At 45.2% G+C, this 14547-nt stretch overlaps 1 protein-coding gene across 1 annotated transcript in view; it reads left to right on the forward strand.

Moving 5' to 3' along the window:
* Positions 1-4286, forward strand: part of NUDT5 (nudix hydrolase 5) — a 33337-nt gene extending 29051 nt beyond the window's left edge. Inside the window, exon 10 of the mRNA XM_075345274.1 lies at positions 1602-4286. Coding sequence (XP_075201389.1) covers positions 1602-1711 — 110 coding nt within the window. The 3' untranslated portion in view covers positions 1712-4286. The remainder of the gene's footprint in view (positions 1-1601) is intronic.
* The last annotated feature ends 10261 nt before the right edge of the window (positions 4287-14547 follow it).

Genomic DNA, 14547 nt, shown 5'->3' on the forward strand with positions numbered 1-14547 from the left:
CTAAATATGTGCTTTCTCGAGCAGTGGGACTTTGCGGGCACTGCAGGATCTTAAGCCATTACCAAGGGTTTTCTTGATTAGGGGTCCCAGCTGCCTTGACACAGTGTGTGTGTGTGTGTGTGTGTGTGTGTGTGTGTGTGTATATATTATATATATATATATATATATATATATATATATATATATATATATATATATATATATATATATATATATATATATATATATATAATATATATTTTTGTATTTTTCGCTTTATAAGACGCACCCCCAAATTTGGTGAAGGAATAGAGAATTTTTTAATAATTGGGGTATGTCTTATAATGCCAGTGTCCGTCTAACAAATCATATAGGGTATATGTCCCTCACAGCCCCCCCATCCTAAAATTAGCCTGCTTAATCTGGATATGGCCACCTTATATTGAATATAGCCCCCTTGTGCTGGCACACATCCCCCAGTGATGCCACATGTCCCCTATCGCTGGCACACGGCCCCTTGTGGCTGGCGCACGGCCCCCAGTGATGCCACATGTCCCCTATGGCTGGTACACAGCCCCCAGTGATGCCACACGTCCCCTATGGCTGACACACGGCCCCCTGTGTTAGACATCGCCCCCGTGCTGCTGCTTTTAGTAAAATAAACTCTTTCCTTACCTTCTCCAGCACGGTCTTCCCTCGTGTGTCCCTCCGTGGGTTTGAGCTCCTCCTGTCTCCTGCACTTCCTACTTCCTGGTTCTCGGTGCGGTCATGTGATCGGCACAGCAGACATATCTGCGTGCCTCATCACAGCAGCTGGAGGGAGGCTGGGTAGACACGCAGGAGGAGGTAAGTAAAGTTTTTTTATTTTACTATGGGCAGTAGCATGGGGGCCATAGCTAACACAGGGGTGCATGTGCGATCAAAGGGAGCACAGGCAGATAATATGCGCCGCTCTCCCAGCCAGTCACCGCGGTGCAGTTTCAGCACCACGGTGATGGACAGCGGCTGTGCATATTATATGAGCGGGAGCAGGAGATCTCCTGCTGTAGCCTTCCCCAGCTCACCAGCCTCCCTCAGCCTCCAGGACGGCTCCAGAGCGGCCCCCACCTCCCCTGGACCCTGCAGTATATAATCCGTATATTCGGATTATAAGACGCACCCCCTACTTTCCCCCAAAATTATTGGAACAAAAGTGCGTCTTATAAAGCGAAAAATACGGTGTGTATATATTTTGCATACACTCTCTCTCCTCATCCCCCGCTTCTTCTATCGTGGCCGCGGTCAGCACTAAATCTCAAATTCAGATGACCGTTTGGCCGATGCTGCGCAGAGTCAAGCTCTCTCAGCACAACTATTCTAATGCCAATTGTCAGCCAATCAGAGGCAAGCAGCTGATGTCCTACACGTTAGCTGTCTGCCTCTGATTGGCCAATGGCTGCCATTGGAATAGTTGTTCAGAGAGAGCTTGACTCTGCAGCGCCGACAAAACATTAATCTGAAATAAAGCACTGATGGCTGTGTTGGAGACCCCTGATATCGTATCATCTGGTATCAAATGTTTTATATTTAAAATATTTCAACTTTTTTTTTTCTTTGATAACTGTATTTAACTGTATTTACAGAACTGGTTGCAAATGAAAAACTAGTGGTGGACGCCAGGGTCTACACCTACGCCTTGGCCCTGGAGCATGCAGTGGCCAAACCATATGAACTCCCATTTCTCAAGGGATAAAGTTTCCTCTCACTTTGGATATGGACCAGATTTAGGCACTTAAATCATTCTACTTACAAGAGCAGCAGCCCATTTGATGTGAACATCAATTACCTGTATTGCCCTGACACATACCATGGTGTACTACGTAGCAAAGCCTTGCATTTTACCACAGATCTCCAACGCAATTGCATAAATTCGTAGTAAAACATTCAGGTTTTGTAATCCCTCCACGACCATTTGTTGTCCCCATCCTGGGGTTTTAGAACACTAAGGGGTACTTTGCACGTTGCGACATCGCAGGTGCGATGTCGGTGGGGGTCATGTCGAAAGTGACGCACTTCCGTGCGTCGCTCCCGACATTATAGTGTGTAAATCCTTCCTAGATGATACGATTAACGAGCGCAAAAGCGTCGTAATCTTATCGGTGCAGGGTCGGGGAAAACCATAATTAAGCTGCAGCGACGGTACGATGTTGTTCCTCACTCCTGTGGCAGCACACATCGCTGTGTGTAAAGCCGCAGGAGCGAGGAACATCACCTTACCTGCCTCCAGCAGCTCAGGCCGACTATGCGAAAGGAAGGAGGTGGGTGGGATGTTTACGTCCCCCTCCGCTTCTATTGGTCGCCTGCTGTGTGACGTCATTGACGCCGCACGACCCGCCCCCTTAATAAGGAGGCGGATCGCCGTCCAGAGCGATGTCGCAGGGGAGGCGAGTGCGTGTGAAGCTACCATAGCGATAATATTCGCTATGGCAGCTATCACTAGATAGTCCCCGCCCCCATCGCAGGTGCAATATCGCTGCAGCATCGGTATTGTTAGTGATGTCACAGCGTGCAAAGTACCTCTAAGGGTATGTTAAATCTGCTTGCAACAACCTTCCCATTCATTTAGATGGGAAAACCTGTCTACAGTGCAAGTCATACTTTTTTCCATGCATTTTAAACTATGCTGAAAAAAAAAAAACTGCTTTAAAGTGTTGTTTTCACAAAATTGTAACAAAAACCATGTGACTATTAGTAGTGGATATTTCTGCAGCATTTAAATTTTTTTTTATTTTCTTTCATGTGAACATAACCTTTAGGTTAAGTTCCAACGGTTCATTTTTGGTGAGTTTATAAAGCCGTGCATTTTTGCTGTGCAAACAAAAACAATATGTCTTGGGCTTATTTGCACAATGCATTGTTTCCATATAAAAAAATTTCAGCATTTTACAATGCCAGCAAAGTGCATTAGATTTCTGCACTCTCATGCACACTCTGCTTACTTTTATTTTTTTAGTGGAGATTTGTACCAAAGCGTTTTTTCCAAATCTGCAGTATACTTTGTTTTTTTTTTTTTTTTTAATATTTTGCACACATTCAAATGAATAGTAAAAAAAAAACAAAACCCATAATCAAAAACATGAAATCTGCTGGAAAAACGTGTGCACATGCCTTTATCGCTCCTTCGAGTACGCTGAGTGTAATGTGCAGATTTTCCCAATGGAATTGCATTAGGTGCAATAAATACACATTTCATATATACATATGCTTTTAACGCATTTCTGCTGCGTAAACTCACTAAAAATGCGTGTAATCAGCACATGACTGTATCAAAACAGTTGTGCTAAAGCCAAATATCAGGACGTATCAAAAATAGACGCTTTATTTAAAACAAGACCAATCAACACCCCTACGCCAAAAAACATGATTTAAAAAAGCACAATGAAAAATATGCATGTATATACAGTGCCTTGCGAAAGTATTCGGCCCCCTTGAATTTTTCAACCTTTTTCCACATTTCAGGCTTCAAACATAAACATAAACATTTTAATGTTATGGTGAAGGATCAACAAGTGGGACACAATTGTGAAGTTGAACAATATTTATTGCTTATTAAATTTTTGTAAAAAAACCCTGAAAATTGGGGTGTGGAAGATTATTCAGCCCCTTTCAGTTAATACTTTGTAGCGCCACCTTTTGCCGCGATTACAGCTGCAAGTCGCTTGGGGTATGTCTCAGTTTTGCACATCGAGAGGCTGAAACTCTTGCCTATTCTTCTTTTGCAAACAGCTGGAACGGAGTGAGGTTGGATGGAGAGCGATTGTGAACAGCAATTTTCAGTTCTGTCCACAGATTCTCGCCTGGCCATTCTAACACCTAGATATGTTTATTTGTGAACCATTCCATTGTAGATTTTGCTTTATGCTTGGGATCATTGTCTTGTTGGAAGAAAAATCTCCGTCCCAGTCTCAGGTCTTTTGCAGACTCAAGCATGTTTTCTTCAAGAATGGTCCTGTATTTGGCCCCATCCATCTTTCCATCAATTTTCCCTGTCCCTGCTGAAGAAAAGCAGCCCCAAACCAGGATGCTGCCACCACCATGTTTGGCAGTGGGAATGGTGTGTTCAGGGTGATGAGCTGTGTTGCTTTTACGCCAAACATATTGTTTGGCATTGTGCCAAAATAGTTCCATTTTGGTTTCATCTGACCAGAGCACCTTCTTCCACATGTTTGGTGTGTTTCCCAGGTGGCTTGTGGTAAACTTTAAACACCACTTTCTTTTTCGCTCCTAATTGGGAGACCCAGACAGTGGGTGTATAGCTACTGCCCTCTGGAGGCCGCACAAAGAACTACACTTAAAAGTGTAAGGCCCCTCCCCTTCTGGCTATACACCCTCCCGTAGGAGTACAGATTCCTCAGTTTTAGCTTTGTGCGCAAGGAGGTCAGACACGCACGCATAGCTCCATTGTTTTTAGTCAGCAGCAGCTGCTGACTATGTCGGATGGAAGAAAAGAGGGCCCATAAACAGGGCTCCCAGCATGCTCCCTTCTCACCCCACTGTATGTCGGAGGTGTTTGTAAGGTTGAGGTACCCATTGCGGGTACGGCGGCAGGAGCCCACATGCTGATTCCTTCCCCATCCCTTTTTACAGGGCTCTGGGTGAAGTGGGATTTACTGGTCTCCAGGCACTGAGACCGGGCTCCATCTACAGCCCCTGGACAAGATGCTGGATGGAGCGGAGTACATCAGGGACATGGCCCTGCATCCTCAAGGTACTCTGTGTCCCCGTGCAGGCGCTCACACCGCAGCATGCTGGGTGTTGTAGTGCGCCGGGGGACATCAGCGCTACGGCGCTTGTGCCATGGCCTCATTCAGCTTAGCTGAAGCAGGCACACTTCCAGGAATCGGTCGCGCCGGCCGCTGGGACGGCCCGTCCTGGATCTAAAGTTGCTCAACAGACACGTAAAAGTCAGGAGGTTCCGGATGGAATCCCTACGCTCCGTCATAGCCTCAATGTCTCAAGGAGATTTTCTAGCATCAATAGATATCAAAGATGCGTATCTCCACGTGCCGATCGCACCAGAGCATCAGCGTTTCCTACGCTTCGTCATACACGACGAACACCTGCAGTTCGTAGCGTTACCTTTCGGTCTGGCAACAGCCCCCCGGGTCTTCACCAAGGTCATGGCAGCAGTAGTAGCTGTTCTGCACTCGCAGGGTCACTCGGTCATCCCGTATCTAGACGACCTGCTTATAAAGGCACCCTCTCAAGAGGCATGCCAACACAGTCTGAAAGTGGCACTAGACACTCTCCAGAGTTTCGGGTGGATTATCAACTTTCCAAAGTCTCATCTAACCCCGACCCAATCTCTGACTTATCTTGGCATGGAGTTTCATACTCTCTCAGCGATAGTGAAGCTTCCACTGGACAAGCAGTGCTCGCTGCGGACTGGAGTGCAATCTCTCCTTCAGAGCCAGTCGCACTCACTGAGGCGCCTCATGCATTTCCTAGGAAAGATGGTAGCAGCAATGGAGGCAGTCCCGTTCGCGCAGTTTCATCTGCGCCCTCTACAATGGGACATTCTACGCCAATGGGACAGGAAATCGACGTCCCTCGACAGGACTGTCTCCCTCTCTCAGACTGCCAAGGACTCTCTGCGTTGGTGGCTTCTCCCCACCTCATTGTCACAGGGAAAGTCGTTCCTTCCCCCGTCCTGGGCAGTGGTCACGACGGATGCGAGCCTATCAGGGTGGGGAGCGGTGTATCTCCACCACAGGGCTCAGGGGATGTGGACTCTGGAAGAGTCCACCCTGCAGATCAATGTTCTGGAAATCAGAGCAATCTATCTTGCCCTGCGAGCCTTCCAACAATGGCTGGAAGGCAAACAGATTCGGATTCAGTCGGACAATTCCACGGCGGTGGCGTACATCAACCACCAAGGGGGAACACGCAGTCGCCAAGCCTTTCAAGAAGTCCAACGGATTTTGACGTGGGTGGAAAGCAGAGCGTCCACCATATCCGCAGTTCACATCCCAGGCGTGGAAAACTGGGAAGCAGACTTTCTCAGTCGCCAGGGCATGGACGCAGGAGAATGGTCCCTTCACCCGGACGTGTTTCAGCAGATCTGTTGCCGCTGGGGGACGCCGGACGTCGATCTGATGGCGTCACGACACAACAACAAGGTCCCAGTTTTCATGGCACGGTCTCACGATCACCGAGCACTGGCGGCAGACGCCTTGGTTCAGGATTGGTCGCAATTCCGACTCCCCTATGTGTTCCCACCTCTAGCATTGTTACCCAGAGTTCTCCGGAAAATCAGGTCCGACTGCCATCGAGCCATACTCGTCGCTCCAGATTGGCCAAGAAGGTCGTGGTACCCGGATCTGTGGCATCTCACGGTAGGCCAACCGTGGACACTACCAGACCGTCCAGATTTGCTGTCTCAAGGGCCGTTTTTCCATCTGAATTCTGCGGCCCTGAACCTGACTGTGTGGCCATTGAGTCCTGGATCCTAGCGGCCTCAGGTTTATCTCATGAAGTTGTTGCCACAATGAGACAGGCTAGAAAACCATCCTCAGCTAAGATCTATCACAGAACGTGGAAGATATTCTTAGCGTGGTGCGTGGCTCAAGGGTTTTCTCCCTGGCCATTTGCATTGCCAACTTTTCTTTCCTTCCTGCAGTCTGGGTTGGAAAAAGGCTTGTCGCTTAGCTCTCTTAAGGGTCAAGTCTCCGCGCTATCCGTATTCTTTCAGAAGCGCTTGGCACAGCTTTCTAAAGTACGCACTTTTCTCCAAGGAGTTTGTCATATCGTTCCTCCTTACAGACGGCCATTGGAACCCTGGGATCTGAACAAGGTTCTCATTGCTCTCCAGAAGCCGCCTTTCGAGCCTTTGAAAGAGGTTCCCCTTTCTCGGCTTTCACAAAAGGTAGTTTTTCTTGTGGCGGTCACGTCTCTTCGAAGAGTGTCCGAGCTAGCGGCGTTATCTTGCAAATCTCCCTTCCTGGTGTTTCACCAAGACAAGGTAGTACTGCGTCCAATTCCAGAGTTTTCTCCCAAGGTGGTTTCTTCCTTTCATCTCAATCAGGATATCACTTTACCATCTTTGTGTCCGCATCCAGTTCACCAATTTGAAAAGGGTTTACATCTGTTGGACCTGGTGAGAGCACTCAGGATTTACATTTCTCGCACGGCGGCTCTACGCCGTTCTGATGCGCTCTTTGTCCTAGTCGCTGGTCAGCATAAGGGATCGCAAGCTTCCAAATCCACCCTGGCGCGGTGGATCAAGGAACCAATTCTTCACACATACCGTTCTGCTGGGCTTCCGATTCCATCTGGACTGAAGGCCCATTCTACCAGAGCCGTGGGTGCGTCCTGGGCATTGCGGCATCAGGCTACGGCTCAGCAAGTGTGCCAGGCGGCTACCTGGTCGAGTCTGCACACGTTTACCAAACACTATCAAGTGCATACCTACGCTTCGGCAGATGCCAGCCTAGGTAGACAGGTCCTTCAGGCGGCGGTGGCCCACCTGTAGGAAGAGGCTGTCTGACAGCCCGTTCATGTGGTATCTTTTTACCCACCCAGGGACTGCTTTTGGACGTCCCACTGTCTGGGTCTCCCAATTAGGAGCGAAAAAGAAGAAGGGAATTTTGTTTACTTACCGTAAATTCCTTTTCTTCTAGCTCCAATTGGGAGACCCAGCACCCGCCCTATTTGTTCTTAGGGTTTCGTTTTTCGGGTGCACATGTTGTTCATGTTGTTTCTTAAGTTCTCCGATCATGTTATCGGATTGAATTTGTTTTTGAAACTGTTATTGGCTTTCCTCCTTCTTGCTTTGGTACTAAAACTGAGGAATCTGTACTCCTACGGGAGGGTGTATAGCCAGAAGGGGAGGGGCCTTACACTTTTAAGTGTAGTTCTTTGTGCGGCCTCCAGAGGGCAGTAGCTATACACCCACTGTCTGGGTCTCCCAATTGGAGCTAGAAGAAAAGGAATTTACGGTAAGTAAACAAAATTCCCTTCTTTGATGGATATGTTGGATAAATGGCTTTCTTCTTGCCACTCTTCCATAGAGGCCAGATTTGTGCAGTGTACGACTGATTGTTGTCCTATGGACAGACTCTCCCACCTCAGCTGTAGATCTCTGCAGTTCATCCAGAGTGATCATGGGCCTCTTGGCTTCATCTCTGATCAGTCTTCTTGTTTGACGTGAAATGTTTGAGAAATGGGCGGGTCTTGGTAGATTTGCAGTGGTATGATACTCCTTCCATTTCAATATGATTGCTTGCACAGTGCTCCTTGGGATGTTTAAAGTTTGAGATCTTTTTGTAACCAAATCCGGCTTTAAACTTCTTCACAACAGTATCATGGACCTGCCTGTTGTGTGCCTTGGTCTTCATGATACTCTCTGTGCTTTAAACAGAACACAGACTATCACAGAGCTGGTACAGTTATACGGACACTTTATTACACACAGATGGCTTATATTTATCATCAGCGGTCATTTAGGACAACATTGGATCATTCAGAGATCCTCAATGAACTTCTAGATTGTTTGCGGCACTGAAAGTAAAGCGGCCGAATAATATTGCACGCCCCACTTTTCAGTTATTTTTTACAAAAGTTTAAAATAAGCAATAAATATTGTTCACCTTCACAATTTGTGTCCCACTTGTTGATTCTTCACCATAAAATTAAAATTTTTATCTTTGTTTGAAGCCTGAAATGTGGGAAAAGGTTGACAAATTCAAGGGGGGTGAATACTTTCGCAAGGCACTATATCTAATAGGTTCAGAAAATTTGCAACCTCCAATACTCAACAAATGGTTATCGTGGGACTGGATCCTAGACGCTATCACTATGGTGTATGAAGGTGACAGAAGGTCATACTCGCAGCCATAGTTTCCGTTAAGTGTGTAGTATTCTACCAAACATGGGAGTGGACTCCTCCACAGAAGAACATTTCACGCTTCTGTTTTTTGTTTTATGTTTGTTTTTGCAAGAATTTATCTACTTAACATAAAGGAAAATAAGGACCATGTGAATATTTCTATAGGAAAGTGTTGAAAATCTCCTTAAATCAGTTAGTCCCTCTCTGACGTATTTAGGTCATATGATCGGAGTTGGATGATAACTTGCTTGTGTTACGGACATTTGATGTCTGTGTGACTCCACTGTATATAATGTGGTTATACCGAGGAGAGACCTTTTTTAATGTGTAGTTTCATATTCTAATTTTTTCACTGTCGTACTAATCATTATAACACATACAACATCTCTTCCTGATTAAAAGTGCAGAATGTTGTGCTGCCAGTCAGGACTGAGTGTATGCAATGTGGTCATGCTGACGTACAGCACGATTAAACGTCTGTCAAGTGCAAAATTGAAAATGAACATTCTTTGGAAAGAAGAGAGAGTTTCAATAGCATAGCAGATCATTAATTCTACTTAAAGGGCTTGTCCAGGAGTCTACAGCATTTCTGTATGCAAGGTGTCAATTCGTGTTGAATTGATGATGCCCTACAATTTTGTAATTCACTTTTTTTCTCTCTCGTTCTGTTTAAGATAAAAATGCTAACTCCGTTGTTTTCCACCAGTTGGTGCTATAGGTGGTTTCATTGCGTAGCGCATGGCTACTTTACCATACCTAGACACCACTTCTATATCTATAGCTGCCGCCGTTTTCAAGTTAATGGCGGAGGACAGGATATGGGTGGACACACTGTATATTGATGACCAGATCAAATTGAAGTGAATGAGGACAAAGCTGCAGTACCTGACAGTGGCCACTAGTCTGTGGAGATGTTCTGAAAACAGCTGATGAGAGAGATGTCTTCAGATATTGATGGCCTATTGTACATATAGCTCCTCAATATGTAAATCCTGAAAGCCCAATTATTTGGCACAGCTGAGATTCTAGCATATATTTGTTTCAATTTTGAAGTCTCTACAGGAATTCTTTGTGTGGCGTCTATATGTACTTTTTTACTTTACAACATATTCCAAGGATTATCTTTTGTGTTGTGGTACAAAGAAAATCCCTACCTCTAATCACTGTAAAATGCATAGCAAGAAATGTGTTAGCGGGATAAGGCTGTAAGGGAATACTTGACATTTATAGAATTGTAAAGCCTAATGCCAATTTTTTTTGTATTGGTTTAAATTAAAGAATTTAACAAAAAAAGTTTTGTTTTTTTCTGTTTACTGAAAAATTAAATGCTATACAATTAGAATGGTTTCATATTAAATTGTTGGCATGTCTCTGAGAGAGAACATTCTGATTCAGCCTTAGTCAAAATTTAATTACAAAAAATGCTCCTTAAAGCCGAGACTTGACTAATCTAATCTAAAAATTAAAAAACACCTGTGCACTAAAAATGTCCTTGCTATATAGCATGTGTTCAATGTAGATTAAAGTGAGTGAGGGCTCACTCACACTTGCGCTATTTTGACGCAAACTGAATCCGTCACTAATGTAGTACAGTTCATTTATTTACAGTGGAAGCGCGACATCATGTGGACACAAGCGGGCACTGTATGACACACACGCGCCATAGTAACGCGCTTCCAATGTAAATAAATGAACTGTACTACATTAGTGACGGATTCAGTTTGCGTCAAAATAGCGCAAGTGTGAAACTAGCCTTAACTGCACTACTGACACCACTCAGGATAGATCAAATAGGACACAAAATCATCCAAAAAGTGATAAAACAGACTACTACTACAATCCTGGTAACACTTTCACAATTCTATTGCGGCAAATAGAGTTGAAAGGAATGTACACTGAACAAAAATATAAACCTTTTTGTTTTTGCTCCCATTTTTCATGAGCTGAGCTCCAAGATCTTAGGCCTTTTGTGCACATAGAAAAAGAGTCTATTTCCCCCAAATACTCCACAAATTTGTCTAAATCTGTTAACACTTCTCCTTTGCTGAGATAATCCATCCACCTCACAGGTGTGGCATATCCAGATTAAACCGCATGATTATTACACAGGTTTGCCTTTTTAGGCTGGCCACAAATAAAAGCCACACTAAAAATATGCAGTTTTACAATATGGGGGGGGGGGCAGAAAACAAGTCAGTATCTTTTTTTGACCACCATTTGCCTTACACGGTGCAACAAATCTGCATATGGTTGATTGTGGAATGTTGGTCCACTTCTCTTCAATGGCTGTGCAAACTTGCTGAGTATTGGTAGGAACTTAAACACATTGTCTTATACTTTGATCCAGAGCATTCCAAACCTGCTCGATTGTGGTACTTGTCCTGTCAGTATGCTGGCCATACAAGAACTGGGGTGTTCTCAGCTTCTAGGAATTGTGTACAGATCTTTGCAACCGAGGGCCGTGCATTATCATGCTGCAATTTGAGGTGGTGGTTGTGGATGAATGGTACAATGGGACACAGGATGTTATGACGGTATTTCTATGCATTCAAAATGGCATCAATAAAATGCACATTTATTGGTTGTCTATAACATACTTCCCCGTACCATAACCTCACTGCCACCATGGGCCACTCGATTCAGTGTTGACATTCGGAAACTGCTCACCTACACAACGCCATACACACAGTATGGCGTTTGCCCTATACAGTAAAAACTAGAATTCATTCTTGAGGAGAACACCTCTCCAATCTGCCAGATGCCTTCAAATTTGAGCATTTGCCCACTCAAGTTCGTTACGACGACAAACTGCAACCAGTTGCAGACCAAGATGAGGACAAGCATGTAGATGAGCTTCCCCGAGGCAGTTTGTTCAGACATTCTTTGGTAATGCAAACCCATTGTTGCAGCAGCTCTCCGGGTGGCTGGTCTCAGATGATCTTTGAGGTGAAGATTCTGGCTGTTGAGGTCTTGGGCTGGTGTGGTTACATGTGGTTTACGGTTGTAACTCGTGAGGACACTTGGATGTAATGCCAAATTCAATGAAATGCCTTTTGGAGCCGGCTTATGGTAAATAAATGAGCATTCAATTCAAGGGCAACAGCTCTGGTAGACATTCCTGCAGTTAGCATGCCAATTGCACGCTCCTTCAAAACTTGCGACATCAATGTCATTGTACTGTGTGATAAAACTGCACATTTTAGAGTGACCTTTTATTGTGGCCAGCCTATGGCACTACTGTGCAATAATCATGCTGCGTAATCCTCACCTTGATATACTACACCTGTGAGGTGGATGATTATTTTGGCGAAGGAGAAATGCTCACTAAGGCTAGAATCATACTTGTGCATGTAAAATTGGTCTGATTCTCATGCTAGAAAGTCGGACGATTTTAGTTCACTTTTCATCAGTCTGCAATCAGTTTTTACCCTCAGCAGCTGCTACTCATGTACTGTTATGTACAGGAGCATTTACAGTGTTCTCTGCTACATGCGTGAAATGTATTGAGAAAAACGGATGTCACTAGGATGGTGTGTGTGCCGTCCGTGTGACATCCGGTATTTTTTCACGCACCCATAGACTTGCATTGAAGAGACTCGTGTGAGAAACTCACCAAAACGCAGCATGCTGCGATTTTTCTCAGTCCGATTCGGACTGAGAAAAAAATAGCAGATGGGAGCTGCCTCATTGATTAACGTTGGTCTGAGTGCAATGCGAGAATATCTCGCATTGCACTCGTGTGAGTTAATCGCAAGTGTGAAGCCGGCCTAACACAAATTTAGACAAATTTGTGAATATTTAAGCAGAAAAAGGTCTTTTGGGTAAATAGAAAAAATCTTGATTTTTGAAATTAGCATATGAAAAAATGGGAGTAAAAACAAGTGTTGCATTTATTTTTTTGCTCAATCTAAATCAAAAAAATTAGAGAATAGCAGCACTTGCAATGTCCATAAAAAAACCCGCACAACAATGTGTATTGGTTGAAAAAGGCTGCAAACCAGTATAGCACACCCTGTAAATTGTGCATTTTGTCAAAGAGGACCACAAATAATTTCCTGCGCGCTACACAATGTCTCTACACAATCACATGGTAACATGTTAATCAAAGTACTGAAAACAGGTCAGGTATTAAAGGGAACCTGTCACCAGATTTGTACTCTATAACCTGTGGTCACCACCAGTAAGCGCCTATATACAGCATTGTAGAAGGCTCACCTGCAGGGCGGTCCAGTCCGATGGGCGTCACTAGTCTCGGTCCGGCACTGCCTATCTTCTTGCGATTGCTGGCCCGCCTTCACTGTGCCTTTGGGATGACGTGTCCTACGTCATCCACACAAGAGTCCTCCATTGTGCTACTATTCAGGACAGGTCAAAGTATTATAGTGCACATGGGTGGCATTCTTTACCTCTTGCCTACACATTACAGTACTTTTCTCTGCCCACCGCAGGGCAGACAGAAGTGCACATGTGCAGGACATGTCATCCACATGAAGCAAGAAGAGATGAGGCATGACCTCCGCAGAGTTCGAGTTGCCTCTGGGGACGTGGCAGGGCTGCCCACTATCGCCGCTCCTATTTGCTATTGCAATAGAGCCTCTGGCTGCAGCCATTAAGAAATTGAAGGAGATCCATGGATTTAGATATGGGCATTTAGAGGAGAAAATAGCATGCAGGTAATAGAGAAATTTGGAGAAGTTTCGGGACTGACCATTAATTGGTCTAAATCGAGCCTCTTTAAAGTGGATGGGGAAGTAACCTGGACAAATGGTGATACTGGGGCTAAAAAATTGAAGAGTGGACGAATTTAAATATCTAGGTATCCAGATCTCTGCCAGTAGAAAAATACATACAGGTGAACTTATGGCCGCTTCTTAAAAAATTGAGAGCTAAAGTGGATGCCTGGAACAAGCTACATTTGTCAGTTGTTGGAAGGGTTAATTTACTAAAGATGGTAGTAATGCCTAAACTCCTATACATACTGCACAATGCCCCTGTTTGTAGTTCAAAGAAAAGATTTAAAAGGGATAAACTCGCTGTTTAGAGACCTGGTGTGGGGTAAAAAGCAGCCCAGGGTGCCATTAGAGACTTTACAAAGGCCGAAAGATGAGGGGGGTCTAGCAATCCCAAATCCGGAATTGTATTATATGGCGGCACAATGTCAACATCTCAGGGAGTGGTCTGATCGAGAGAAAGATGGGGGCATTAAAGAAGTGCTGGAATACACAGTGGGTAGAAGTCCATTGGTAACGGGACTAGAGGATGGTGTGGTGGGGCTCCTGGGTGGAACATCTCCTACAATGGCACTTATAAATAAGACCTGGGAGAAGCTGAAAAGGTTGAGAGTGGTGACCCGGTTAACTAAGTTTACACCTATCTGGAATAACAGTAATCTCCCGGAGATTAAGAAAATGGGGAATATTGAGGAATGGAGACGCAAGGGTGTAATATGTCGTGGGCGGAGGAGGGGACGCTGCGCTCTCCCACTGCTCGGGTCCGGATGCTGCTGCTGCTCGGTGGTGGCTCGAGCGGTGGGCCAGATCCCGGGGACTCGAGCGGCGTTCCTCGCCCGTGAGTGAAAAGGGGGGAATTGATTGTGGGGATTTGATATTGTCCGTGACGCCACCCACGGTTGTGGTGAGATTGGTGACACCACCGCTGCTCTGGACGAGGATCCCAGGAGCGATGACAGGGAGCAGCCTGGA

This window comes from Anomaloglossus baeobatrachus, chromosome 4 (assembly GCF_048569485.1).
Source record: "Anomaloglossus baeobatrachus isolate aAnoBae1 chromosome 4, aAnoBae1.hap1, whole genome shotgun sequence".
Taxonomy (NCBI): Eukaryota; Metazoa; Chordata; class Amphibia; order Anura; family Aromobatidae; genus Anomaloglossus; species Anomaloglossus baeobatrachus.